This window comes from Canis aureus, chromosome 10 (assembly GCF_053574225.1).
Source record: "Canis aureus isolate CA01 chromosome 10, VMU_Caureus_v.1.0, whole genome shotgun sequence".
Classification (NCBI taxonomy): Eukaryota; Metazoa; Chordata; class Mammalia; order Carnivora; family Canidae; genus Canis; species Canis aureus.
This window is the reverse complement of record NC_135620.1, coordinates 2,233,227-2,260,406: the sequence shown is the minus strand read 5'-3', so window position 1 is coordinate 2,260,406 and position 27,180 is coordinate 2,233,227. Positions and strand designations below refer to the sequence as shown.

The 27,180-nt window shown below is 42.3% G+C and overlaps 1 protein-coding gene across 1 annotated transcript in view; it reads left to right on the top strand.

Annotated features, from left to right (window-relative positions):
• Nucleotides 1-20,765, top strand: part of LOC144322804 (nuclear envelope pore membrane protein POM 121-like) — a 43,813-nt gene extending 23,048 nt beyond the window's left edge. Inside the window, exon 2 of the mRNA XM_077913150.1 lies at nt 20,594-20,765. Within this exon, the coding sequence (XP_077769276.1) occupies nt 20,594-20,597 (4 nt within the window). The 3' untranslated portion in view covers nt 20,598-20,765. The remainder of the gene's footprint in view (nt 1-20,593) is intronic.
• Nucleotides 20,766-27,180: the final 6,415 nt, after the last annotated feature.

Sequence of the window (27,180 nt, the reverse complement as noted above, 5' to 3'; positions counted from 1 at the left end):
AGTCCATGGTATTAGGATAGGGATTGCATTAAACGTGTAAATTGCCCTGGGTCACATTGACATTTTCACAATATTAATTCTGCCAATCCATGAGCATGGAATATTTTTCCATCTCTTTGTGTCTTCCTCAATTTCTTTCAGAAGTGTTCTATAGTTTTTAGGGTATAGATCTGTTACCTCTTTGGTGAGGTTTATTCCTAGGTATCTTCTACTTTTGGGTGCAATTGTAAATGGGATTGACTCCCTAATTTCTCTTTCTTCAGTCTCATTGTTAGTGTATAGAAATGCCACTAATTTCCGGGCATTGATTTTGTATCCTGCCACACTACTGAATTGCTGTATGAGTTCTAGCAATCTTGGGGTGGAGGCTTTTGGGTTTTCTATGTAGAGTATCATGTCATCGGCGAAGAGGGAGAGTTTGACTTCTTCTTTGCCAATTTGAATGCCTTTAATGTCTTTTTGTTGTCTGATTGCTGAGGCTAGGACTTCCAGTACTGTGTTGAATAGCAGTGGTGAGAGTGGACATCCCTGTCTTGTTCCTGATCTTAGGGGAAAGGCTCCCAGGGCTTACCATTGAGAATGATATTTGCTGTGGGCTTTTCGAAGACGGCTTTTAAGATGTCGAGGAAAGTTCCCTCTATCCCTACACTCTGAAGAGTTTTGATCAGAAATGGATCCTATATTTTGTCAAATGCTTTCTCTGCATCTAATGAGAGGATCATATGGTTCTCGGTTTTTCTTGCTGATATGATGAATCACATTGATTGTTTTATGTGTGTTGAACCAGCCTTGTGTCCCGGGGATAAATCCTACTTGGTCATGGTGAATAATTTTCTTAATGTATTGTTGGATCCTATTGGCTAGTATCTTGTTGAGAATTTTTGCATCCATGTTCATCAGGGATATTGGTCTGTAATTCTCCTTTTTGGTGGGGTCTTTGTCTGCTTTTGGAATTAAGGTGATGCTGGCCTCATAGAACGAATTTGGAAGTACTCCATCTCTTTCTATCTTTCCAAACAGCTTTAGGAGAGTAGGTATGATTTCTTCTTCAAACGTTTGATAGAAATCCCCTGGGAAGCCATCCGGCCCTGGACTCTTGTGTCTTGGGAGGTTTTTGATGACTCCTTCAATTTCCTCCCTGGTTATTGGCCTGTTCAGGTTTTCTATTTCTTCCTGTTCCAGTTTTGGTAGTTTGTGGCTTTCCAGGAATGCGTCCATTTCTTCTAGATTGCCTAATTTATTGGCGTATAGCTGTTCTTAATATGTTTTTAAAATCGTTTGTATTTCCTTGGTGTTGGTAGTGATCTCTCCTTTCTCATTCATGATTTTATTAATTTGAGTCTTCTCTCTCTTCTTTTTCATAAGGCTGGCTAATGGTTTATCTGTCTTATTAATTCTTTCAAAGAACCAACTCCTGGTTCTGTTGATCTGTTCCACAGTTCTTGTGGTCTCAATTTCGTTGAGTTCTGCTCAAATCTTAATTAACTCTCTTCTTCTGCTGGGCCTGGGGTCCATCTGCTGTTTTTTCTCTAGCTCCTTTATGTTTAAGGTTAGCTTTTGTATTTGAGTTCTTTCCAGTTTTTGAATGGATGCTTGTATTGCGACGTATTTCCCCCTTAGGACTGCTTTTGCTGCATCCCAAAGATTTTGAACGGTTATATCTTCATTCTCATTAGTTTCCATGAATCTTTTTAATTCTTCCTTAATTTCCTGGTTGGCCCTTTCATCTTTTAGCAGGATGGTCCTTAACCTGCATGTGTTTGAGGTCCTTCCAAACTTCTTGTTGTGATTTAGTTCTAATTTCAAGGCATTATGGTCTGAGAATATGTAGGGGACGATCCCAATCTTTTGGTATCGGTTCAGACCCGATTTGTGACCCAGTATGTGGTCTATTCTGGAGAAAGTTCCATGTGCACTTGAGAAGAATGTGTATTCAGTTGAGTTTGGATGTAAAGTTCTGTAGATATCTGTGAAATCCATCGGGTCCAGTATATCATTTAAAGCTCTTGTTTCTTTGGAGATGTTGTGCTTAGAAGACCTATCGAGTATAGAAAGAGCTAGATTGAAGTCACCAAGTATAAGTGTATTATTATCTAAGTATTTCTTCACTTTGGTTATTAATTGGTTTAAATATTTGGCAGCTCCCACATTCGGGGCATATAGATTGAGGATTGTTAAGTCCTCTTGTTGTATAGATCCTTTAAGTATGAGATAGTGTCCTTCTTCATCTCTCACTACAGTCTTCGGGGTAAATTTTAGTTTATCTGATATGAGGATGGCTAACCCTGCTTTCTTTTAATTTTTTTTAATTTTTATTTATTTATGATAGGCACACAGTGAGAGAGAGAGGCAGAGACACAGGCAGAGGGAGAAGCAGGCTCCATGCACCGGGAGCCAGACGTGGGACTCGATCCCGGGTCTCCAGGATCACGCCCTGGGCCAAAGGCAGGCACCAAACCGCTGCGCCACCCAGGGATCCCCTAACCCTGCTTTCTTTTGAGGACCATTCGAATGGTAAATGGTTCTCCAACCTTTTAGTTTCAGGCTGTAGGTGTCCTTCTGTCTAAAATGAGTCTCTTGTAGACAGCAAATAGATGGGTCCTGTTTTTTTTTTTAATAGTTTTTTAAATTTTTATTTATTTATGATAGTCACACACACAGAGAGAGAGAGAGGCAGAGACATAGGCAGAGGGAGAAGCAGGCTCCATGCACCGGGAGCCCGACGTGGGATTCCATCCCGGGTCTCCAGGATCGTGCCCTGGGCCAAAGGCAGGCGCTAAACTGCTGCGCCACCCAGGGATCCCAGGGTCCTGGTTTTTTATCCAGTCTGAAACCCTGCGCCCTTTGATGGGGTCATTAAGCCCGTTCACGTTCAGAGTTACTATTGACAGATATGAGTTTAGTGTCATCATGATATCTATTCAGTCCTTGTATTTGTGGACTGTTCCACTGAACTTCTTCTTAAAGGGAAATTTTAAGAGTCCCCCTTAAAATTTCTTGCAGAGCTGGTTTGTAGGTCACATATTCTTTCAGTTCCTGCCTGTCTTGGAAGCTCTTTATCTCTCCTTCCATTTTGAATGAGAGCCTTGCTGGATAAAGTATTCTTGGTTGCATGTTCTTCTCATTTAGGACCCTGAATATATCCTGCCAGCCCTTTCTGGCCTGCCAGGTCTCTGTGGAGAGGTCTGCTGTTACCCTAATACTTCTCCCCATAAAAGTCAGAGATTTCTTGTCTCTTGCTGCTTTAAGGATCTTCTCTTTATCTTTGGAAATTGCAAGCTTCACTATTAAATGTGTTGAACGGTTTTTATTGTTTTTAGGGGGGGATCTCTCTATTTCCTGGATCTGAATGCCTGTTTCCCTTCCCAGATTAGGAAAGTTTTCAGCTAGGATGTGTTCAAATACATATTCTGGCCCTCTGTCCCTTTCGGCGCCCTCGGGAACCCCAATTAAAGGTAGGTTTTTCTTCCTCAGGCTGTCGTTTATTTCCCTTAATCTATCTTCATGGTCTTTTAATTGTTTGTCTCTTTTTTCCTCAGTTTCCCTCTTTGCTATCAACTTGTCTTCTATGTCACTCATTCGTTCTTCCACCTCGTTAACCCTCGTCGTTAGGGCTTCTAGTTGGGATTGCATCTCATTCAATTGATTTTTAATTTCTGCCTGATTGGATCTAAATTCTGCAGTCATGAAGTCTCTTGAGTGCTTTATGCTTTTTTCAGAGCCACCAGTAGCTGTATAATAGTGCTTCTGAATTGTCTTTCTGACATTGAATTGTAATCCAGATTTTGTAACTCTGTGGGAGAGAAGACTGTTTCTGATTCTTTCTTTTGAGGTGAGGTTTTCCTTCTAGTCATTTTGCTCAGTGCAGAGTGGCCAAAAACAAGTTCTATTTGGAAAAGGAGAAAAAGAGAGGAGAGAAATAAGGAAAGAAAAGAGAAAAAGAAAAAAGGAAGAAAAAAATAGGAAAAAGAAGAAAAAAAAGAAAAAAGAAGAAAAAGAAAGAAAAAAGGGTGGGGAAAGCAAACAAATCAAAAAGAAAAAAAAAAAAAAACCACGGGGGAGTATCTTCTGATTCTGTATACTTTAAGTCCCTTGACTTCCCCTGGAACTTGTCCGTCTAGCTGGTCTTCTTGCGGAGGGTCCTGTTGTGCTGATTTTCAGGTGTTAGCACTTGGGGGAGCTGCTCTGCCCCTGCCTGGTGCAGGGCTCAGTGGGGGTTGTTTACCCTGTGATGCCCCAGGAGGAACAACCCCAGTGGCGGGGCCAGCTCTGCAGCCCTGGAGTTAGCTCCTGCAGTAACTCCGGAGCTCTGGGTCTGCAGGGCCTGGAGGCTCCGGGGCGGGGCCGCTGATCTGCTCATCTCCTGGCAGGAGCGTCCTCGCTGTCCTGGGCCCTCCCGGCCTCTGCCTGTCTCGGGGGGAGGCCAGATCCTGGGCTGTGTCCTGCCGCCCTGTGCCCCGGGGCCTGCGCTGCTGGATTTGCACTCCCGCCCCGCAGCCCCCTCCGCGGAGCCGCCCCCGAGGCCCTCCGAGCTACTCCGGGTCCCGCCGTGCGCGCTGAAGCCCTTTAGGGAGCTCGGTGCACTCTCCCGGGGCGCAGGTGTCTGTTAGTGTCCCCAGGAGCCCGAGGGCATCCCCGCCCTCCTGGGGTCCTGCTCCAACCCCCTGCGAGGACTTTCCGCCCGGGAAGGTTGGTGCAGCTCCTGCTTCTCCGGGACGGGGCTCTCCTGTCCTGGGGACACTCGCCCTGGCCTCAGCCCGGTTCCTCGCTGGGCCCCTCCCCCTTGGAGGCCTTTTGTTTCTTTAGTTCTTTTTCCCCCCCGTCTTCCTACCTTGATAGAAGCGCGAACTCTTCTCACTGTAGCGTTCCAGCTGGTCTCTCTTTAAATCTCAGGCCGAATTCGTAGATTTTCAGGATGATTTGAAGGTTATCTAGGTAATTTGGTGGCGACAGGTGATTTGGGGACCCTGCTCTTCCGCCATATTGCCCCTCCTCCTCCAATAGTAGTGGATTTTAACATCTCACTTACACTGGTGGACAGATCATCCATACAGAAAATCAACAACAACAGAATTGTAGCTTTGAATGACACACTAAAGCAGATGGATCTAATAGATATATTCAGAACAGTCCATCCTAAAACAGCAGAATACACATCTTTTCAAGTGTACATGGAGCATTCTCCAGAATAGATTACCTATGAGTAACAAAACAGGTCTTAACAATTTCAATAAGATCAAAGTTTTACCATGCATCTTTTCTGACCACAATGCAACAAAACTAGAAATCAACCACAAGAAAAATCTGGAAAGAGCAGAAACACAGGAGGTTAAATAATATCCTACTAAACAATAAATGGTTCAATTAAGAAATCAAAGAGGAAATAAAAATCAGATAGAGACATATGAAAATGGAAGCAATGATCCCAAACCATTGGGATGCAGTAAAAGCAGTTCTAAGAGGGAAGTTAATGGTAATACAGGTCTACCTCAAGACGCAAGAAAAATGTTAAATAAAAATCTAACCTTACACCTAAAAGAGCTAGAAAAAGAACAAATGGAGCCTAAAGCCAGTAGAAAGGGGAAATAATAAAGATTAGAGCAGAAATAAATGATATAGAAACTAAATAGAATAGATGGATGAAACCAAGAGCTTGTTCTCTGAAAAGATCAACAAAATTAATAAACTTCTACCCAGACTCACAAAAATAAAAATAAAAAAGGAAAATAAAGCACTCAAAAAATCAGAAATGAAAGAAGAGGAATAGCAACCAACACCATAAAAATACAAAGGAATATTTAAGAGAATATTATGAAAAATTATATGCCAACAAACTGGACAACCTAGAAGAAATGGATAAATTTCTAGAAACATAACTTGCCAGAGCTGAATCAGGAATAAATAGAAAATTTGTAATAGACTGATTATCAGCAAGGAGATTGAATTAGTAATCAAAAAACTTCCAACAAACAAAAGTCCAGGACCAGATGGTTTCACAGATGAATTCTACCAAACATTTAAAGAGTCCTATGCTTCTCAACTTTTTTCAGAAAATAGAAGAGGAAGGAAATTCGAAAATCAGATAAAGACACCATGCACAAAGATAACCACAGGCCAATATCCCTGATGAAAACAGATATAAAAATACTCAACAAAATATTAACAAACTGAATCCAAAAATACTTTAAAAAAATGACAACAACAAAAACAAAACCAAACTTAACCATGATCAAGTGGGATTTATTCCTGGGATACAAGGGTGGTTCAATATTCACATATCAATCATTCTACCTCACATTAATAAGAGAAATGATAAAAACTATATGATCATTGCAATGGCTGCAGAAAAAGCATTTGAGGGGATCCCTGGGTGGCTCAGCGGTTTGGTGCCTGCCTTTGGCCAGGGGCGATCCTGGAGTCCCGGGATCGAGTCCCGAGTCGGGCTCCTGGCATGGAGCCTGCTTCTCCCTCCTCCTGTGTCTCTGCCTCTCTCTCTCTCTCTCTGTCTATCATAATAAATAAATGTTTTAAAAAAAAAGCATTTGACAAAGTACATTGTTCATGATAAAAACCCTCAACAAAATGGGGTTAGAGGGAACACAACTCAACATAATAAAGGCTTTATATGAAAAATCCACAGGTAACATCATAGTCAAATGTGAAAAACTGAGAGCTTTTCCTCTGAGGTCAGGAACAAGACAAGGATGTCCACTCTCACCACTATTGTTCAACATAATACTGGAAATTCTAAGCACAGCAATCAGACAAGAAAAAGGAATAAAAAGCATCCAAATTGGTCAGGAAGAAGCAAAATTTTCCTATTTGCAGATGACTTAATACTTTATATATAGAAAACCCTGAGGATTCCACCAAACAAATAAACAAACAAACCTACCAGAACTGATAAATCAATTCTGTAAGGATACAAAATTCAATGTACTTCTAGAAATCCACTGTATTTCTATACACCAATAATGAAGCTGCAGAAAGAGATGTTAAGCAATCTGATTTAAAAAAAAATCAGATTTAAAAAAAAAAATCAGATTTACTTGCACTAAAAGTAGTAAGATACTTGGGAATAAACTTAAACAAAGAGGTGAAAGACTTGTACCCTGAAAACTATAATACATTGATGAAAGAAATTGAAGATGAATAAAGAAATGGAAAGTGGTGATCGGGGGCAGGATGGCGGAAGAGCAGGGTCCCCAAATCACCTGTCTCCACCAAATTACCTAGAAAACCTTCAACTCATCCTGAAAATCTATGAATTCGGCCTGAGATTTAAAGAGAGACCAGCTGGAACGCTACAGTGAGAAGAGTTCGCGCTTCCATCAAGGTAGGAAGACGGAGAAAAAGAAATAAAGGAACAAAGGCCTCCAAGGGGGAGGGGCCCCGCGAGGAGCCGGGCTGAGGCCGGGGCGAGTGTCCCCAGGACAGGAGAGCCCCGTCCCGGAGGAGCAGGAGCTGCACCAACATTCCCGGGGGAAAGGGGCTCGCGGGGAGTTGGAGCAGGACCCAGGAGGGCGGGGATGCCCTCGGGCTCCCGGGGACACTAACAGGCACCTGCGCCCCGGGAGAGTGCGCCGAGCTCCCTAAGGGCTGCAGCGCGCACGGCGGGACCCGGAGCAGCGGGGAGGGGCTCAGGGGAGGTTCTGCGGAGGGGGCTGCGGGGCGGGAGCAGCTCTGGGGGCTCGGGGGCGGCTCCGCGGAGGGGGCTGCGGGGCGGGAGCAGCTCGGGGGCGGCGGCCCGGGAACGCGAATCCACCAGCGCAGGCCTCGAGCACAGGGCGCCGGGACACAGCCCAGGATCCGGCCTCCCCCGGGACAGGCAGAGGCCGGGAGGGCCCAGGATCGCTAGGACGCTCCTGCCCCGAGCTGAGCAGTTCAGCGGCCCCGCCCCGGAGCCTCCAGGCCCTGCAGACAGAGAGCTCCGGAGTTACTGCGGGAGCTGAATCCAGGTTTCCAGAGCTGCCCCGCCACTGGGGCTGTTCCTCCTGCGGCCTCACGGGGCAAACAACCCCCACTAAGCCCTGCACCAGGCAGGGGCACAGCAGCTCCCCCAACTGCTAACGCCTGAAAATCAGCACAACAGGCCCCTCCCCCAGAACACCAGCTAGACTGACTGACAACTTCCAGGAGAAGCCAAGGGACTTAAAGTACACAGAATCAGAAGATACTCCCCCGTGGTTCTTTTTTTGTTTTGTTTTGTTTTGTTTTGCTTTTTGATTTGTTTCCTTCCCCCACCCCCTTTTTTTCTCCTTTCTTATTCTTTCTCTTTTTCTTTTTTTTTGTTTTTTTTCTTCCCTTTTTTTTCTCTTTCTCTTTTCTTTCCTTCTTTCTCTCCTCTCTTTTTCTCCTTTTCCCAATACAACTTGCTTTTGGCCACTCTGCACTGAGCAAAATGACTAGAAGGAAAACCTCACCTCAAAAGAAAGAATCAGAAACAGTCCTCTCTCCCACAGAGTTACAAAATCTGGATTACAATTCAATGTCAGAAAGCCCATTCAGAAGCACTATACTAAAAAAGTATAAAGGACTCAAGAGACTTCATGACTGCAGAATTTAGAGCTAATCAGGCAGAAATTAAAAATCAATTGAATGAGATGCAATCCAAACTAGAAGTCCTAACGACGAGGGTTAACGAGGTGGAAGAACGAGTGAGTGACCTAAAAGCCAAGTTGATAGCAAAGAGGGAAACTGAGGAAAAAAGAGACAAACAATTAAAAGACCATGTAGATAGATTAAGGGAAATAAACGACAGCCTGAGAAAGAAAAACCTACGTTTAATTGGGGTTCCCGAGGGCGCCGAAAGGGCCAGAGGGCCAGAATATGTATTTGAACAAATCCTAGCTGAAAACTTTCCTAATCTGGGAAGGGAAACAGGCATTCAGATGCAGGAAATAGAGAGATCCCCCCCTAAAATCAATAAAAACCGTTCAACACCTCGACATTTAATAGTGAAGCTTGCAAATTCCAAAGATAAGGAGAAGATCCTAAAAGCAGCAAGAGACAAGAGACAAGAAATCCCTGACTTTTATGGGGAGGAGTATTAGGGTAACAGCAGACCTCTCCACAGAGACCTGGCAGGCCAGAAAGGGCTGGCAGGATATATTCAGGGTCCTAAATGAGAAGAACATGCAACCAAGAATACTTTATCCAGCAAGGCTCTCATTCAAAATGGAAGGAGAGATAAAGAGCTTCCAAGACAGGCAGGAACAGAAAGAATATGTGACCTCCAAATCAGCTCTGCAAGAAATTTTAAGGGGGACTCTTAAAATTTCCCTTTAAGAAGAAGTGCAGTGGAACAATCCACAAAACAAGGACTGAATAGATATCATGATGACACTAAACTCATACCTTTCAATAGTAACTCTGAAATTGAACGGGCTTAATGACCCCATCAAAAGGCGCAGGGTTTCAGACTGGATAAAAAACAGGACCCATCCTTTTGCTGTCTACAAGAGACTCATTTTAGACAGAAGGATACCGACAACCTGAAAATAAAAGGTTGGAGAACTATTTACCATTAAAATGGTCCTCAAAAGAAAGCAGGGGTAGCCATCCTCATATCAGATAAACTAAAATTTACCCCGAAGACTGTAGTGAGAGATGAAGAGGGACACTATCTCATACTTAAAGGATCTATTCAACAAGAGGACTTAACAATCCTCAATATATATGCCCCGAATGTGGGAGCTGCCAAATATATAAATCAATTATTAACCAAAGTGAAGAAATACTTAGATAATAATACACTTATACTTGGTGACTTCAATCTAGCTCTTTCTATACTCGATAGGTCTTCTAAGCACAACATCTCCAAAGAAACAAGAGCTTTAAATGATACACTGGACCCGATGGATTTCACAGATATCTACAGAACTTTACATCCAAACTCAACTGAATACACATTCTTCTCAAGTGCACATGGAACTTCCTCCAGAATAGACCACATATTGGGTCACAAATCGGGTCTGAACCGATACCAAAAGATTGGGATCGTCCCCTGCATATTCTCAGACCATAATGCCTTGAAATTAGAACTAAATCACAACAAGAAGTTTGGAAGGACCTCAAACACGTGGAGGTGAAGGACCATCCTGCTAAAAGATAAAAGGGTCAACCAGGAAATTAAGGAAGAATTAAAAAGATTCATGGAAACTAATGAGAATGAAGATATAACTGTTCAAAATCTTTGGGATGCAGCAAAAGCAGTCCTAGGGGGAAATACATCGCAATACAAGCATCCATTCAAAAACTGGAAAGAACTCAAATACAAAAGCTAACCTTACACATAAAGGAGCTAGAGAAAAAACAGCAAATAGATCCTACACCCAAGAGAAGAAGGGAGTTAATAAAGATTCGAGCAGAACTCAACAAAATCGAGACCAGAAGAACTGTGGAACAGATCAACAGAACCAGGAATTGGTTCTTTGAAAGAATTAATAAGATAGATAAACCATTAGCCAGCCTTATGAAAAAGAAGAGAGAGAAGACTCAAATTAATAAAATCATGAATGAGAAAGGAGAGATCACTACCAACACCAAGGAAATACAAACGATTTTAAAAACATATTATGAACAGCTATACGCCAGTAAATTAGGCAATCTAGAAGAAATGGACGCATTCCTGGAAAGCCAGAAACTACCAAAACTGGAACAGGAAGAAATAGAAAACCTGAACAGGCCAATAACCAGGGAGGAAATTGAAGGAGTCATCAAAAACCTCCCAAGACACAAGAATCCAGGGCCAGATGGCTTCCCAGGGGAATTTTATCAAACGTTTAAAGAAGAAACCATACCTATTCTCCTAAAGCTGTTTGGAAAGATAGAAAGAGATGGAGTACTTCCAAATTTGTTCTATGAGGCCAGCATCACCTTAATTCCAAAAGCAGACAAAGACCCCACCAAAAAGGAGAATTACAGACAAATATCCCTGATGAACATGGATGCAAAAATTCTCAACAAGATACTGGCCAATAGGATCCAACAATACATTAAAAAAATTATTCACCATGACCAAGTAGGATTTATCCCCGGGACACAAGGCTGGTTCACCACCCGTAAAACAATCAATATGATTCATCATATCAGCAAGAGAAAAACCAAGAACCATATGATCCTCTCATTGGATGCAGAGAAAGCATTTGACAAAATACAGCATCCATTTCTGATCAAAACTCTTCAGAGTGTAGGGATAGAGGGAACATTCCTCGACATCTTAAAAGCCATCTATGAAAAGCCCACAGCAAATATCATTCTCAATGGGGAAGCACTGGGAGCCTTTCCCCTAAGATCAGGAACAAGACAGGGATGTCCACTCTCACCACTGCTATTCAACACAGTACTGGAAGTCCTAGCCTCAGCAATCAGACAACAAAAAGACATTAAAGGCATTCAAATTAGCAAAGAAGAAGTCAAACTCTCCCTCTTCGCCGATGACATGATACTCTACATAGAAAACCCAAAAGCCTCCACCCCAAGATTGCTAGAACTCATCCAGCAATTCGGTAGCGTGGCAGGATACAAAATCAATGCCCAGAAATCAATGGCATTTCTATACACTAACAATGAGACTGAAGAAAGAGAAATTAAGGAGTCAATCCCATTTACAATTGCACTCAAAAGCATAAGATACCTAGGAATAAACCTAACCAAAGATGTAAAGTATCTATACCCTCAAAACTATAGAACACTTCTGAAAGAAATTGAGGAAGACACAAAGAGATGGAAAAATATTCCATGCTCATGGATTGGCAGAATTAATATTGTGAAAATGTCAAGGTTACCCAGGGCAATATACACGTTTAATGCAATCCCTATCAAAATACCATGGACTTTCTTCAGAGAGTTAGAACAAATTATTTTAAGATTTGTGTGGAATCAGAAAAGACCCCTAATAGCCAGGGGAATTTTAAAAAAGAAAACCATAGCTGGGGGCATCACAATGCCAGATTTCAGGTTGTACTACAAAGCTGTGGTCATCAAGACAGTGTGGTACTGGCACAAAAACAGACACCTAGATCAGTGGAACAGAATAGAGAATCCAGAAGTGGACCCTGAACTTTATGGTCAACTAATATTCGATAAAGGAGGAAAGACTATCCATTGGAAGAAGGACAGTTTCTTCAATAAATGGTGCTGGGAAAATTGGACATCCACATGCAGGAGAATGAAACTAGACCACTCTCTTGCACCATACACAAAGATAAACTCAAAATGGGTGAAAGATCTAAATGTGAGACAAGATTCCACCAAAATCCTAGAGAAGAACACAGGCAACACCCTTTTTGAACTCGGCCACAGTAACTTCTTGCAAGATACATCCACGAAGGCAAAAGAAACAAAAGCAAAAATGAACTATTGGGACTTCATCAAGATAAGAAGCTTTTGCACAGCAAAGGATACAGTCAACAAAACTAAAAGACAACCTACAGAATGGGAGAAGATATTTGCAAATGACATATCAGATAAAGGGCTAGTTTCCAAGATCTATAAAGAACTTATTAAACTCAACACCAAAGAAACAAACAATCCAATCATGAAATGGGCAAAAGACATGAAGAGAAATCTCACAGAGGAAGACACAGACATGGCCAACAAGCACATGAGAAAATGCTCTGCATCACTTGCCATCAGGGAAATACAAATCAAAACCACAATGAGATACCACCTCACACTAGTGAGAATGGGGAAAATTAACAAGGCAGGAAACCACAAATGTTGGAGAGGATGCGGAGAAAAGGGAACCCTCTTACACTGTTGGTGGGAATGTGAACTGGTGCAGCCACTCTGGAAAACTGTGTGGAGGTTCCTCAAACAGTTAAAAATATACCTGCCCTATGACCCAGCAATTGCACTGTTGGGGATTTACCCCAAAGATAGAAATGCAATGAAACGCTGGGACACCTGCACCCCGATGTTTATAGCAGCAATGTCCACAACAGCCAAACTGTGGAAGGAGCCTCGGTGTCCAACGATAGATGAATGGATAAAGAAGATGTGGTTTATGTATACATTGGAATATTACTCAGCTACTAGAAATGACAATTACCCACCATTTGCTTCAACGTGGATGGAACTGGAGGGTATTATGCTGAGTGAAGTAAGTCAGTCGGAGAAGGACAAACATTATATGTTCTCATTCATTTGGGGAATATGAATAATAGTGAAAGGGAATATAAGGGAATGGAGAAGAAATGTGTGAGAAATATCAGAAAGGGAGACAGAACGTAAAGACTGCTAACTCTGGGAAACGAACTAGGGGTGGTAGAAGGGGAGGAGGGCGGGGGGTGGGAGTGAATGGGTGACGGGCACTGGGGGTTATTCTATATGTTAGTAAATTGAACACCAATAAAAAATAAATTAAAAAAAAATAAAAAAAAATAAAAATTAAAAAAAAAAAAAAGAAATGGAAAGTCACTCAATGTTCATGGATTGGCAGAACCAATATTGTTAAAATGTGTATATTCTCCAAAGCAACATACACATTGAATGCAATCCCTATCAAAATACCAACAGCATTTTTTTTAAAGAGCTAGAACAAACAATCCTAAAATTTGTATGGAACTACAAAAGACCCTGAATACCAAAGCAATCTTGAAAAAGAAAAAAGAAACTGGAGGTATCACAATTCCAGACTTCAAGTTATATTACAAAGCTGTAGTCATCAAGACAGTATGGTACTGGAACAAAAATAGACACACAGGTCAATGGATCAAAACAGAAAGCCTAGAAATAAACTCATAATTATGTGGTCAATCTTCAGCAACTGAGGTAGGACTATTCATTGGGAAAAAGACATTCTCTTCAATAAAATGTTTTGGGAAAACTAGACAGCTACATGCAAAAGAATGAAACTGTATCACTTTCTGACACTATACACAAAAGTGAACTCAAAATGGATTAAAAATTTTAATGAGAGACCTGAACCATAAAAGTCCTTGATAGGAGGATCCCTGGGTGGCGCAGCGGTTTGGCGCCTGCCTTTGGCCCAGGGCGCGGTCCTGGAGACCGGGGATCGGGTCCCATGTCGGGCTCCCGGTGCATGGAGCCTGCTTCTCTCTCTGCCTGTTTTTCTGCCTCTCTCTCTCACTGTGTGCCTATCATAAATAAAAAAATTTAAAAAAAAATTAAAAAAAAAAAGTCCTTGATAGGAACACAGGTAGTAGTTTCTCTGACATCAGTCATAATGACATCTTTCTAGATGACTCTCTTGAGGTAAGGGAAATAAAAGCAAAAATAAGCTATTAAGACTACATCAAAATAAAAAGATTCTGTATAGACAAGGCTATTGTGGACATTGCTGCTATAAACATTGGGGTGCCAAACTGCGGAAGGAGCCTCAGTGTCCATTGAAAGATGAGTGTATAAAGATGTGGTTTATGTCTACAATGGAATATTCCTCAGCCATTAGAAATGACAAATACCCACCATTTGCTTCAACGTGGATGGAACTGGAGGGTATTATGCTGAGTGAAGTAAGCCAGTCGGAGAAGGATAAACATTATATGGTCTCATTCATTTGGGGAACATAAATAATAGTGAAAGGGAATAAAGGGGAAAGGAGAAAAAATGAGTGGGAAATATCAGAAAGGGAGACAGAATATGAGAGACTCCTAACTCTGGGAAACGAACTAGGGGTGGTGGAAGGGGAGGTGGGCGGGGGGTAGGGGTGACTGGGTGGCGGGCACTGAGGTGGGCACTTGAGGGGATGAGCAATGGGTATTATTCTGTATGTTGGCAAATTGAACACCAATAAAAAATAAATTTATTATTAAAAATAAATAAACAAACAAACATCGGGGTGTAGGTGTCCCGACATTTCATTGCATCTGTATCTTTGGGGTAAATCCCAGCAGTGCAATTGCTGGGTCAGGGCAGGTCTATTTTTAACTCTTTGAGGAACCTCCACACAGTTTTCCAGAGTGGCTGCACCAGTTCACATTCCCACCAACAGTGTAAGAGGGTTCCCTTTTCTCCGCATCCTCTCCAACATTTGTGGTTTCCTGCCTTGTTAATTTTCCCCATTCTCACTGGTGTGAGGTGGTATCTCATTGGTGGTTTTGATTTGTATTTCCCTGATGGCCATTGATGCAGAGCATTTTCTCATGTGCATGTTGGCCATGTCTATGTCTTCCTCTGTGAGATTTCTCTTCATGTCTTTTGCCCACTTCATGATTGGATTGTTTGTTTCTTTGCTGTTGAGTTTAAGAAGTTCTTTATAGATCTTGGAAACTAGCCCGTTATCTGATACATCATTTGCAAATATCTTCTCCCATTCTGTAGTTGTCTTTTAGTTTTGTTGACTGTTTCTTTTGCTGTGCAAAAACATAGATCAATGGAACAGAATAGAGAATCCAGAAGTGGACCCTCAACTTTATGGCCAACTAATATTCGCCAAAGCAGAAAAAAAGACAGTCTCTTCAATAAATGATGGTGGGAAAATTGGACATCCACATGCAGAAGAATGAAACTAGACCACTCTCTTTCACCATACACAAAGATAAACTCAAAATGGATGAAAGATCAAAATGCAAGACATCAAAAATTTTGATTCCATCAAAATCCTAGAGGAGAACACAAGCAACACCCTTTTGAACTTGGCCACAGTAACTTCTTGCAAGATACATCCATGAAGGCAAGAGAAACAAAAGCAAAAATGAACTATTGGGACTTCATCAAGATATTTTATTTATTTTTTAAAGATTTTATCCATTTATTCATGAGGGACATGCACAGAGAGAGAGGCAGAGACACAGGCAGAGGGAGAAGCAGGCTCCATGCAGGGAGCCCAATGCAGGTCTCCATCCCAGGTCCCCAGAATCACACTCCCCTCCAAAAACAGGCGCTAAACCGCTGAGTCACTTGGGCTGCCCCTCTTTTTACATTTAATTATGATGTTAGTTGTAGATTTTTTTTGTATGATATTCTTTACAGGATTGGGGATGATTGCTTATATTCCTATTGTAGTAAGATATTTTTTAAAATCAGGAATATGGCTGTTGAATTTTGTCCAATGCTTTTTTTGTGCCAACTGATATGATCATACAAGACTTTTCTTCTTTAGTCTGTGCTGATATGGTGGATTATATTGATTGGTGTTATAATACTGAATGAGTCTTGCATACTTGTAATATATTGTAACATATTAAATTCCACTTCTTCATGTATTGTTATTTGTATACACTATTGGATTTGATTTGCTAAAATTTTTTTGAAGACACCCATGTGAGATTTGATGTTTTATGTGCTGTATTTATCTGATTTTGGTATCACAACACTGGCTGCAAAAAAGTGAGTTGAGAAGTATTCCCTCCTATTAAATTTTTTGGACAATATTGTATAAAATTGGCATTAATTCTTCCTCAAATATTTGATAAAATACTCCAATGAAACTCTCTGGGGTCAGGGATTTCTTGGGGGATGTTTATACCTAGAGATTAATTTTCTTCAATGGTTTTAGGAATAGTCAGGTTATCTACTTCATTTTGGCTTAATTTTGGTAGTTTGTGGTTTTTGAGACTTGTTCCATTCCTTTAAGTTGTAAGTATCCTTTCATTATTCTTTTAATGACTGCAAGTTCCATTGTGATATTTTCTTTAATTGCTGATAATTGGTGATTAGTGTCATATCAATCTTGATAAAGGCTTGTTGATTTTATTTTTTTCAGAAAAGTAGGTTTTTGCTTATTTTTCTCTATTTTCCTGTTTCAATTTCATTGGCTGCTGCTTTTGTCTTTATTAATTCTTTCTCTCTGCATGCTTGGTATTTATTTTTGCTATTTTTCTAATTTCTGGAGGCAGGAACTTAGATTATTGAGTTTCTACTGAGTTCTGTTTCCTAATGTAAGCATTTATTGCTCTAAGTACCTCTCTGAACACTGCTTTAGCTGTATTTCACAAATTTTTTGTTACCTTGTGTTTTCATTTCAATTTTTATTTCCTGTGCGATTCCCTCTTTGACTCATGAGTTTAGAAGTATGTTGTCTAATTTCAAATATTTGGAGATTTTTTCATTGCCATTCTGTAATTGATTTCTCATTTTAGTCTAGTATGATCAAAGAACATACTCTATGATTTCTACCCTTAAAAGGGTAGGTTTGTTAAGGTTTATTTTATGACCCTGGATAAGGGTCATAATGTTCTATGGATGTCAGGAAAGAATGTCCATTTTACTGTCTGGGAGTGTTTTATAAATGCCAAATTCTTTTTGTTACTAGCATTACTGAATTTTTCTATTTTGCTGATTTTCTGTGTTAATTTTATCGATTAATAAATGAGGACAGAAGTCCCCAGCTATACTTGTGAATTTGTCTGTTTCTCCTTTCAGTTCTTTCAGATTTTTGCTTCATGTATTTTGAAGCTTTATTGTTTGGTAATACACATTTAGAATTGTTGTATCTTCTTGGCAGATAGATCCTTTTGTTATTCTGTAATGTACCTTTTGTTCCTAATAAGTTTCTTTGCATTAAAATCTACTTTATCTGATATCTATATAGTCTTTTCTGATTATAAAAAAATAATGCTTGCATGCTTTGTCCTTTTACTTTCCAGCCTATGTATGTCATTATGTTTGAAGTGAGTTTTTGCAGGCAACATATGCTTAGGTCTGCCAAGCTCTTTCAGTTTGTATATTCAGACTACAGTCATTTAAAGTAATTATTGGTATACTAGGGCATGCTTCTGTCATTTTATTTGTTATCTGTTCCCTATATTTCTCATTCTTCTGTTTCCTTTTTCTTCAATCTTGTGAGTTACCTGAGCATTTAGAGTTAAATTTTATTTATTTATAATGTTTGCCAGCATATGTTACTTTTCCTGTAGTTGTCCTAGTAGTTGCTCTAGGTGTAATCTCACATGTACGTGACCACAGCCTACTGGTGTTGATGTCTTACCACTTCAAGTGAAATGTAGAAAATTTACTTACCTTTACCCTCCCTACTTTTAAAATATAAGTATTTCTACTATATACATTGAACACCACATCAGATGATGTTACAAATTTTGGTTCAGCTACAAGTGATTAAAGAAACCCATAGGGTGAAGGATTGTGTATTATATTCACTTCTATTTTTACCCATTCTACTGTTTTTTTTTCTGAAGGTTTCAATCTCCCTCTGTTACTATTTTCTTTCAATTTGGAGATCTGCTTTTATTGAGTTTTTAAGGGTAGGTCTGTTAGCAACAAATTCTCTTTGTTTTCCTTTGTCTTAGAATATCACTATTATTTCCCATTCATTCCTGAAGGAAGGATATGGGATTCAAAACTGACAGTTCTATGCTTTCAGCACTTGAAAAATGTGCCATTTCTTTTTGGCCTCCATTGTTTTATTTATTTATTTATTTAAAAAATTTTTTTTCCTCCATTGTTTTAGATGAGAAATCTGTTGTCATTCAAATTGGTTCTTTCTTCCCATTTTGTTCTTTTCTTCTTACTTCTATTTCATTGCTTAAAATTTTGTTTTTTGTTTCAAGAGAGAATTTGTAATTGATTATTGAAGCATTTTTATTTTTTTTTATTTTTATTTTTTTTTATAAATTTTTATTTATTTATGATAGTCACACAGAGAGAGAGAGAGAGAGAGAGGCGGAGACACAGGCAGAGGGAGAAGCAGGCTCCATGCACCGGGAGCCCGACGTGGGATTCGATCTCGGGTCTCCAGGATCGCGCCCTGGGCCAAAGGCAGGCGCCAAACCGCTGCGCCACCCAGGGATCCCTGAAGCATTTTTATATGGTGACTGCTTTAAAATCCTTGTCTGTCAAGCCATCATCTTACTTGTCTGGATATTGGTGTCAGCCAGTTGTCTTCTTTTCTTTTCTTTTTAAAAGATTTTATTTATTTATTCATGAGAGACGCACAGAGAGAGAGGTAGAGACATAGGCAGAGGGAGAAGCAGGCTCACTGTGGGGGCCCTAATGCAGGACTCCATCCCAGGACGCTGGGATGACCTGAGCCAAAGGCAGATGCTCAACCACTGAGTCACCCAGGTGCCCCCAGTTGTCTTTTCTTATGCAAATTGTGGCTTCACTGGTTCTTTATATGAGGAATGATTTTCCTGTTATATCCTCAATGTTTCTGTTATGATGTTAAGACACTCTTTACCTCTTTACCCTATTTTAATCTTCTATTTAGCAGGTAGTTTTGCTGTTGAGGGTTAGTAAATTCTGATCTATTTTTGTGAGCTTGACTGTCTAGAGCCTTGCAATGCTATTCTGATCTTCTTTATTCTTCTGAAGTTGCTAGGACTCCTGCTTAATTCCTGCTAGTGCTGCCTATGGGGACAGAGTGTTTACTAATTCTAGTGTCCGTGGGCCACCTTCCGTTGAAGAGAGGGGTGGGTCAGAGGTCATTTCTCTTGGGTCTCCTTATGCCACTGGCAAAGGGCAGGGAGACCAAAGGCTTTGCTGCTGCTGCTGCTGCCACTATGGGCATTTGGGGCTGCTTGCTGATGACTCAGTTGTGGAGCGAGGGTTGAATGTCCCAACTCAGTCTCTGTTGGCCTTCTCCTTTCTTGTCCTATGACCAGTGACAGCAGGTTTTTATTATTGTTGTTTTGTATACCCCCATTGGTGGTTCCAGGTTCCAGACCTCCTTGGCACCAAGTCCTGGATATATATGAGAGCATAAAAAACACACACACAGGGAACTCATCCCATGTAATTCCTCAAGTCATGAGGTTCCTGGTCAGTCCACTTTTATTTTTCTAGCCTTCAGAGTCTTCTTATTGCTGTCTGAATAATAATAATAATAATAATAATAATAATAATAATAATAATGATAATAATAAATATCATTTCTGCATTAGAAGGGAGAAGCAGGGAATAGTAAGTTTATACCATCTTGTTATGGTGATGGTGTCTCTAATTGCTTTTTTGAGGAAAGGCTTTGCTGACCACCTCACTCTAAGTCCCATTCCCAAATCAGTTTAATTGTAAATTTTCTGACAAAATCTCATTTATTCTATATTTGTATCCTCTTCTCAAGGGTACCTGAGAAGTCCTGATACCCATCAAATATTCCCATGAATTTTAATTGTTTCATAGAATCTATTCTTTTAATGGGTTAAGAAACTAATTATATTGCATAATTATATAGTTTGGGACCATTTTTCCTGTATTCCTGGTCTGTTCTCTAGGTTCACCTTTGTTTTTGCTGAAATTATTCTTCAACAGTTCCTTTAGTGAGGGTGTAAGGGAGTAAGTTCTCCCAATTATTTTATATCTTCAGTGACATTTTTAGCGCTTACTTTTGAAAGATCACATGGATAGTTATAAAGTTTTTAGGTTGATACATAAATCCTCTTGCCACCAAGATATTAGGGCATGGCTGTCTGAAGACACTATAAGTTTTGAGTCTTTGGGCAGATACTTTCTCATGGATAAGATTTTGTGTTCTGGTGTCACAGTCTGTTATTCAAATGTGGGCTCCTGTATTGAATAAGTTACTAATCATGTTTGCTAATAGATAAAATGGGGATAATCATAAGTGAGAGTTACAGATGTTTATATAAGTCCTCCATGATGTCAAGTCCTTTGCCATTATTACCCATTTTATTTCTCATGTAGTCACTATTATTTTTGTCTTTTACAGATGATGGAGCTAAGATCCAGAGCAAACTTGAGGACAGTGACATCATGACTCATGCATATGAGCTGACCCTCAAATCTGAGTGTCTAGGTTGTACTCTGTGCTTGTAGAGCAATATTACATTCCATGTAGGGTCATTTTGATACTTAAATACGATAATCCTTTGAAGTGCTAACTGTAGTATCTGACTTATCTTTGTGTTTGATACATTTTATCCTTTATGAGTTCTTCCCCCTCTGCTGGCCACATCTGTAGCCCCTACACCCCTTAGAAAATCCTCCCATTTCCCTTGGCTGTCATGGGAATGATCGTGTGTTGGCTGAGGTGCTGGCCAAGATGCTTCTCTACTTCTCATTCCTTGAGGTGCTAACAATGGTGCCAGCCTCCATGTAAGAGCCCAGAGGAAGCATCGCTTCTTCCTTCCAGATCTACTCTCTGTGTCATGTCATGGAAGCATCTGCATTTATGTCTAGAGCATCATAAAGCCTCTCTTCAGTAACACCATCAGCTCCTCTACAGGTGCTCAGATCAGTATGTGGGCCAGATTTAGGACAGATGTTGGTCTGCTGTCCTCCACACACCCTCCTCCTCTCTTGCCTCTGTCCCTCCCAAATTTCCCTTGTCTTCTGGTCCCACAGTTCCACTTCCAGCCACTCATCTTCTCTATTGCTAGCTTTATTGAATCTAATTTCCTGTTCTAGGATAGTAAGAGCCACAGGGCAGACCTTCAACAGTTCAAGATAAAAGAGATCGAGGTGCCTGAGATTTGAATCAGAGATAAGTCCTGAAAGTGAAGAGGAAGGCTGAGGCAAGATATATCACCAACACCAGAATAGAGGGCTCTATGAAGCCAGTGTCAGAGGAGGGCTAGACTATTCTAGATTGGGATAGAGACAGATCTGCTGAGAGGAGAGCCTAGTGTTAGGTAGAGAAAAAAAATCCCCTAGTGAATTTCAAGGGTATTAAGGAGGAGGAGGTCCCATAGAATCATGTCTTGGACTAGAATCATTCACTGTGGAATGACAGATATGTAACAGGCACAATCAGACCCTTGCTGCTTAATGTTGGAACATAGCATTTTTTTTTTTTTTTTTTTTTTTTTTTACTTACTACAGCTGATGCTGAGCATCAGGGAATGGCAGCACCAGGGGTCTGGGAAAGTTGGCTGTGTCCAGAATTCTCCTGTTCCTTCTCCTAGCAGTGATCAAATAGATACACAATAGGCTGGCCCTCATTATAATGGATGATTCAGAGAACATGCCAAATTTCACATGGCTTTTGTGTAAGAGGACTGTCTAGAACAGCTTGAGAGATCCTGAGCTCCTGGAGTGGCAGCCTCCTGGATGATGCAAGTGCTGACCTGAGGCAGGGGTCCCTACTGCTGCCACTTCTGAATGATCTCCTGAAAACACACAACATTCTGGCTTCTGTAGGTGATATTCCCTCTGAGAGGCCTTAGATTTACTACCTGAGATGCTGCATTTTGTATGGTATTCTATTTTGTCTGTTGTAGCATGAGAGGCAGGGTCTTGTTCTTTCCTGAAGGATATCATTTATATCCCATATCTTATAAACCAAGGTGTCCACAGACAAGTGAGTGAATTTAGAAAGGTAGACAGAAACCAGGCAAAAGAGGGAAGTCTGGGGACTAGTGCGTATTTCCCTGTGAAGTCAATGGAGTCAAAAGAGGTAGGTGCACCTTCCTTTATAAAGCAGCTTTTTAAAAAATCCTGTATCCCCTTCTCCCCCTGCATTTATCCAATGTTAACAACATTCTGAAATGAATGTATACGTGTACACATAAATGGCACACAGAAAAAGTTGCTCACCATTTGTTTTACAAAAATGGGGCTATAATGTATCCATTCTGTGCCTCAACACATCTGAGAGATCTGCATGAACCAGTTAATGGAAATGTAGCACATTCCTTTTAAGACCCTACTCCTAAGAGTCAACTTAATCCTAAAGTACAAAACTAAGCTCTAACCTTATCTTAAATTTAAGGCCCTAACTCCAATCCTAGCATTAGGGTCCTCACCAGAACCCTAACCTCCATGCCTTAATCCTACCAATCCTAATCTAACTTGAAGTCCTAATCCATGGCAGAGATCAACTGCACTGTACCCCCTCACTATTGAGGAGCACCAGAAATTTTTTTGCAATTATGATATTTTTGTATGTGGTCTTAATTAGTGATTATTTTCCAAAATAGACTGAAAGGTGTTTCCTCCTGTGATGTGCGAGGGGGCCTGTTTTTCCTCATCACCAACCAGATTTATCACCTCCAATTTGTCTCCACTTGAAGTGTAGCCATTGATCAGGGGAGCTGGGTGGGAAAACAGGTCACCACTCATTCATTCCTAAACTGAAAAGGGCTGGTGGTGCCCAAGAACTCCCCCTGAAGTCCACATCTGCAGAGGAGAAGGAGACTCGGGAAGGGGTGGTTCCGACTCCCATACTAACGTTCTCAGAGGATCCCCATGGGCACCCCCCTGGAAATGAGTGAGGCCCTTAGAAGAACATCAGACTGGGGACAGGCACTGGGCTCATTCAAGGTTAAGGGAGAGTGATGGTCTCCTGGCCACCCAGGCCAGGGCTCCTCTCTCAGCTCTCACTGGCATATACCCCGCGATCGCTGCAGTCTGACCTCTGGCATCCCAAATGAGTCAGACCTGACCAGGCCAGGGGGCACGGTGGACAGGGGCTGCTTCTCTGAGGGAGCTTCCCTGCACCTAAAACATTGGGACATATCTGTTTCATTGGGGGTGAGAAACCCAAGACGGGAGAATTTGGCAATTAAGGATGGGCCAGAAGAGGCAGAGGCTGGAATGAAACCAAAGGGACCATAGAAGGGGACTCAGAGGGGGTAAAGGGGATTACAAGAGAGGAATTGGAAAGATGCAAAAGGAAGCAAGGCAGCTAGCAGGGCACCCAGGTCCCCCACTCAACCTGGAGTCGCCTGGCTGCCAGAAGGAGCACCACCCTGGGCAGGAGTGGGCAAGGCACCATCAATCGGGCAAGCCGGTTCTGAGCTCATATATATATGTATGGTCCCCCTGGAGAGGGGGCGCTTCTTCTGGGTGCCACCTCTGCACTAACAGAACTGTAGTTGGGGAATTTCCCTGCTAGAGTGAAAGCCCAGTTCCCAGCCCCAGGTGCTCTCATAGAAGGTCCCAAGGTCCCAAAGATCCCAATAGGGTCATCCCAGGACAGCAATGCTCCTTTTATTAACACACAGAGCAAACTCGTTTATAAGCATAATGAGGGGTACCTGGGTGGCTCAGTCTGCCTTGGGCTCAGGTCATGATTCCGAGATCCTGGGATCAGCCCTGCATGGGGCTCACTGCTGAGCAGGCAGCCTGCTTCTCCCTCTCCTGGCCTCCATCTGCTTATGTGCACTCTCTTTCAAATAAATATAATCTTAAAAAAAAAAAACCACACACACACACAGTGAAAATGGAGAAAAGTGGAGAATTTCTAGAGAAGAACATGGGAAGAGCAGGATAAAAGGAGAATGGGAGTGCAAACAGGGCAGGGGGAAAATGAAGGTAGGCTGCCTTGGGCATGCCCACTGGGAGCCATATGCAGTCACAGCTGGGGTGGGGTGAGGCTTGGTGGGCTCCTTGAAGTCATGCTCTGTGGGGAGAAAGGAAGTCAAGGACAGGAAGGAGTTGGGGTCTGGGGTAGAGGTGGCCATTTAGTGCTCACCGCATCCAGGAGTCAGCGTTAAGGGTTCTAGGAGGTTGGGCTCAGCTCTAAGGGCAGAAGAGAGCATGGGAAGCAGAGCAGTGGAAGTTCCAGGAGGTGGACCTGAGGGTATTCTTATCAGCACTCCTTGCTCAGAATGAAATCAGTCAACCCTGGAGGGTGATCCTGGAGAGGAGGGCACAAACTCCCAGGAACACTGCCCCACTCTGTCCCTGGTCTTGCATTGCAGCCTTACTCTCCTCTGGAACATCAAATACTTCTAATACTTCATTATTGGCCTGTCCTTGCCAAGGGACAGAGATTCCTTCTTGCTATCCACAGGGAAATTCCAAGGTGTTTCTAAGGTTTTGAAGTTGAACATTGTCTTATCCATCTTTAAGTCAAATCCCTAATCAGGAGACCCTGGTTCATGGCAGATTGAATACATTCTTTGATCCCCTCTCAAGTCTAGCAGGGTGTCCGGCTGACAAGACAGCTGTGGACCAGCAGGCAGGGCCTGGCTAGCTTGCCAAGGCCGGGAGCTCTGATGAGTCTGAGTGGAGAGAGGAGGGCAGTAACTGGCTGACAGGGATGGGAGACGTAGGGCATATCAGAGGTAGTGGCATCCAGGCCACTACCTGCTCCTCCAGGGGGAATGTGTGAGTTTCCTATTGCCACTGCAACAAAGTGCCACAAGCTTAGTGGCTTAACACACATTTATTATCTCACAGTTCCGGAAGTTACAAGTTTTACTGGGCTGAAGTCCGTGTGTTGGCAGGGCTGGTTCCTCCTGGAGGGTCTGAGGCCCTTTCCATCCTTTAGTGGCTGGCTGTATTCCTTGACTGTGGTCCTCTTCTCCATTTTCCACATCACTCCAGTCTGTGCTTCCACCATCACACTGCCTTAGTTGGGATGGATTCCTCCTGCCTCCCCTCTCACCAGGACGTGCAGCTGGCCCAGATAATCCAGGACAGTCTCCTCATCTCCAAAATCTTTACCTTGATCACTTCTCCAAAGCCCTTTTGCCATATAAGGTAATATATTCTCAGGTTCTGGGATTCAGGATGTGGACATATTTGTGGACCCATCATTTAGCCTACCACAGAAGGCTTGCTGAGCTTCCCCATCCCAGAAAACTGGAGATCCTGAGCACCTGCTGGCTGGAAGCTCTAAGGGGTGGGGTTCTCTATAACCAGAGGCCTGTGGGAGGCAGGCTTTGTAACCAAGGAGACCAGGAGGCAGAGAGTACAGGTAACAACTGCTGTTGACAGCCCCTGCCCAGCACTAAGCTCATGGACTCTCTTTATTCCCTGAGCAGAGGGCACTTAGCTGGGGCTCCAGTATCTGACCCTACCCATAGGCTGCATGTTCCTACCTCCAGCCAGAGGACAGGAATATAGCTCCTGCCCCTCCCCCCACTCCTTTCTCATCCCCATCTCTTCCACTTCCTTTCTTCTCCCTCCACTTGCCCTCCTAGACATTTCCATCTGGACCCTCATCTTCTCCCTTCCCTGAGGCCCTGATCCTGCTCTTGGTCCTGCATCTAAGGCTCCTACCTAGTTACCCCACCAGGAGTGAAACAAGGGAGATGCAAGTCCTAGGGGGAGGACTGAAGGTGCTCAGGCTCAAGGTGTCAGAATCTCAGGAGGAGCTATAGCCACCCTCCCCTCCAAGCCTGACATTGTGCTTTGCTTCCTTCTCTCCAAGCCCTGCATAGCCGCACCTGGGCCTTGGGACCCCGAATCTCCATCTGGGATCTGGTGTGGGCCCAACCAATAGCCCCTGCATGACTTACCAGCCAGAACTGTGGCATCGCTTTCTAAACCTTTACCCTTTTCTCCTGCAGTATCACCACTGTGTTTGCATTCAAGTCATTCTCCCACTGCCTTGAGGGAATGGGCTCTCCCACTGTGGACATATCCACAGTTCCTAGAGATCCCATTATATGCATGGGGAAACTGAGGCAGGGGTGGGGATCTCATGACCATTGGCAATGTTCTGTGGGGCTTGAATTTCTCTATAACCTGCAACCTATTGACAAGGACTTATGATAGAGTGAGTAATAGCATTCCTCAGGAATCTCCCAATGGTCTTAATGCCTTACTAGAAGGAAAAACCTTAACTTGGCAATAGCCAGGCCTCCAGTATCCTGACGGTCTTCTTTAGCATATGGAAGTCCTTTCGGATGGTCCTGTCCCTGGGCTTTAATAAATGCACCAAAGACATTTCCAGAATTATTTCTTAGCCATCAGCTCCAGACCTCACCAACACATTCCAAAACTACATCACCATGGCCAAATTGACACATAACACTAACGATCACAGGCAGGCCACTTCACTTTTTGGCAGTTGTCCTACTGGAGTCCCTGTTTTATCTTCCTTCGGATTTTTTTCTATGGGCATAGACAGGTGTAATTTGTTTTCTGAAAGAATATATCATATATACATAAACAGATGTTGTGGCGTATACAGAGATGCATTACCTATAAGGAAGGACTGCTGCTCACCTGTGAGGAGTTTGTTCAGTGCACAGCCTTGGCTATGGGCTTCAGCTGCAGAGAACTGCCTTCTGGCGTCAGGCCCTTCCCTGGCAGCCCCTTCCTGTGCCTGGGAGAGGTGTGGCTACAAAGATCCGGCCAGCTTGGGTTGAGCTAGTCAACTCTGATGGGTCATGCTCCTTCTGGAGTCCCTGTCCGCTGGTGGAGGTTTTGTTGAGCCTGCATTATGGTTTAACTCTTCGCTCTGCCCAAGCTCACATCTGGTGGCTTCTTTCATAGATGTTTATGCCTAATTGCTTCTCTCACCCATGCTGTCTCCATTGTCTGCTCTGAAGAACCCTGCCTGTGACACATTTAAACCCTATTTTCAGTGAATTTAGCAACGTTTGTAGTCATTTCAATGAC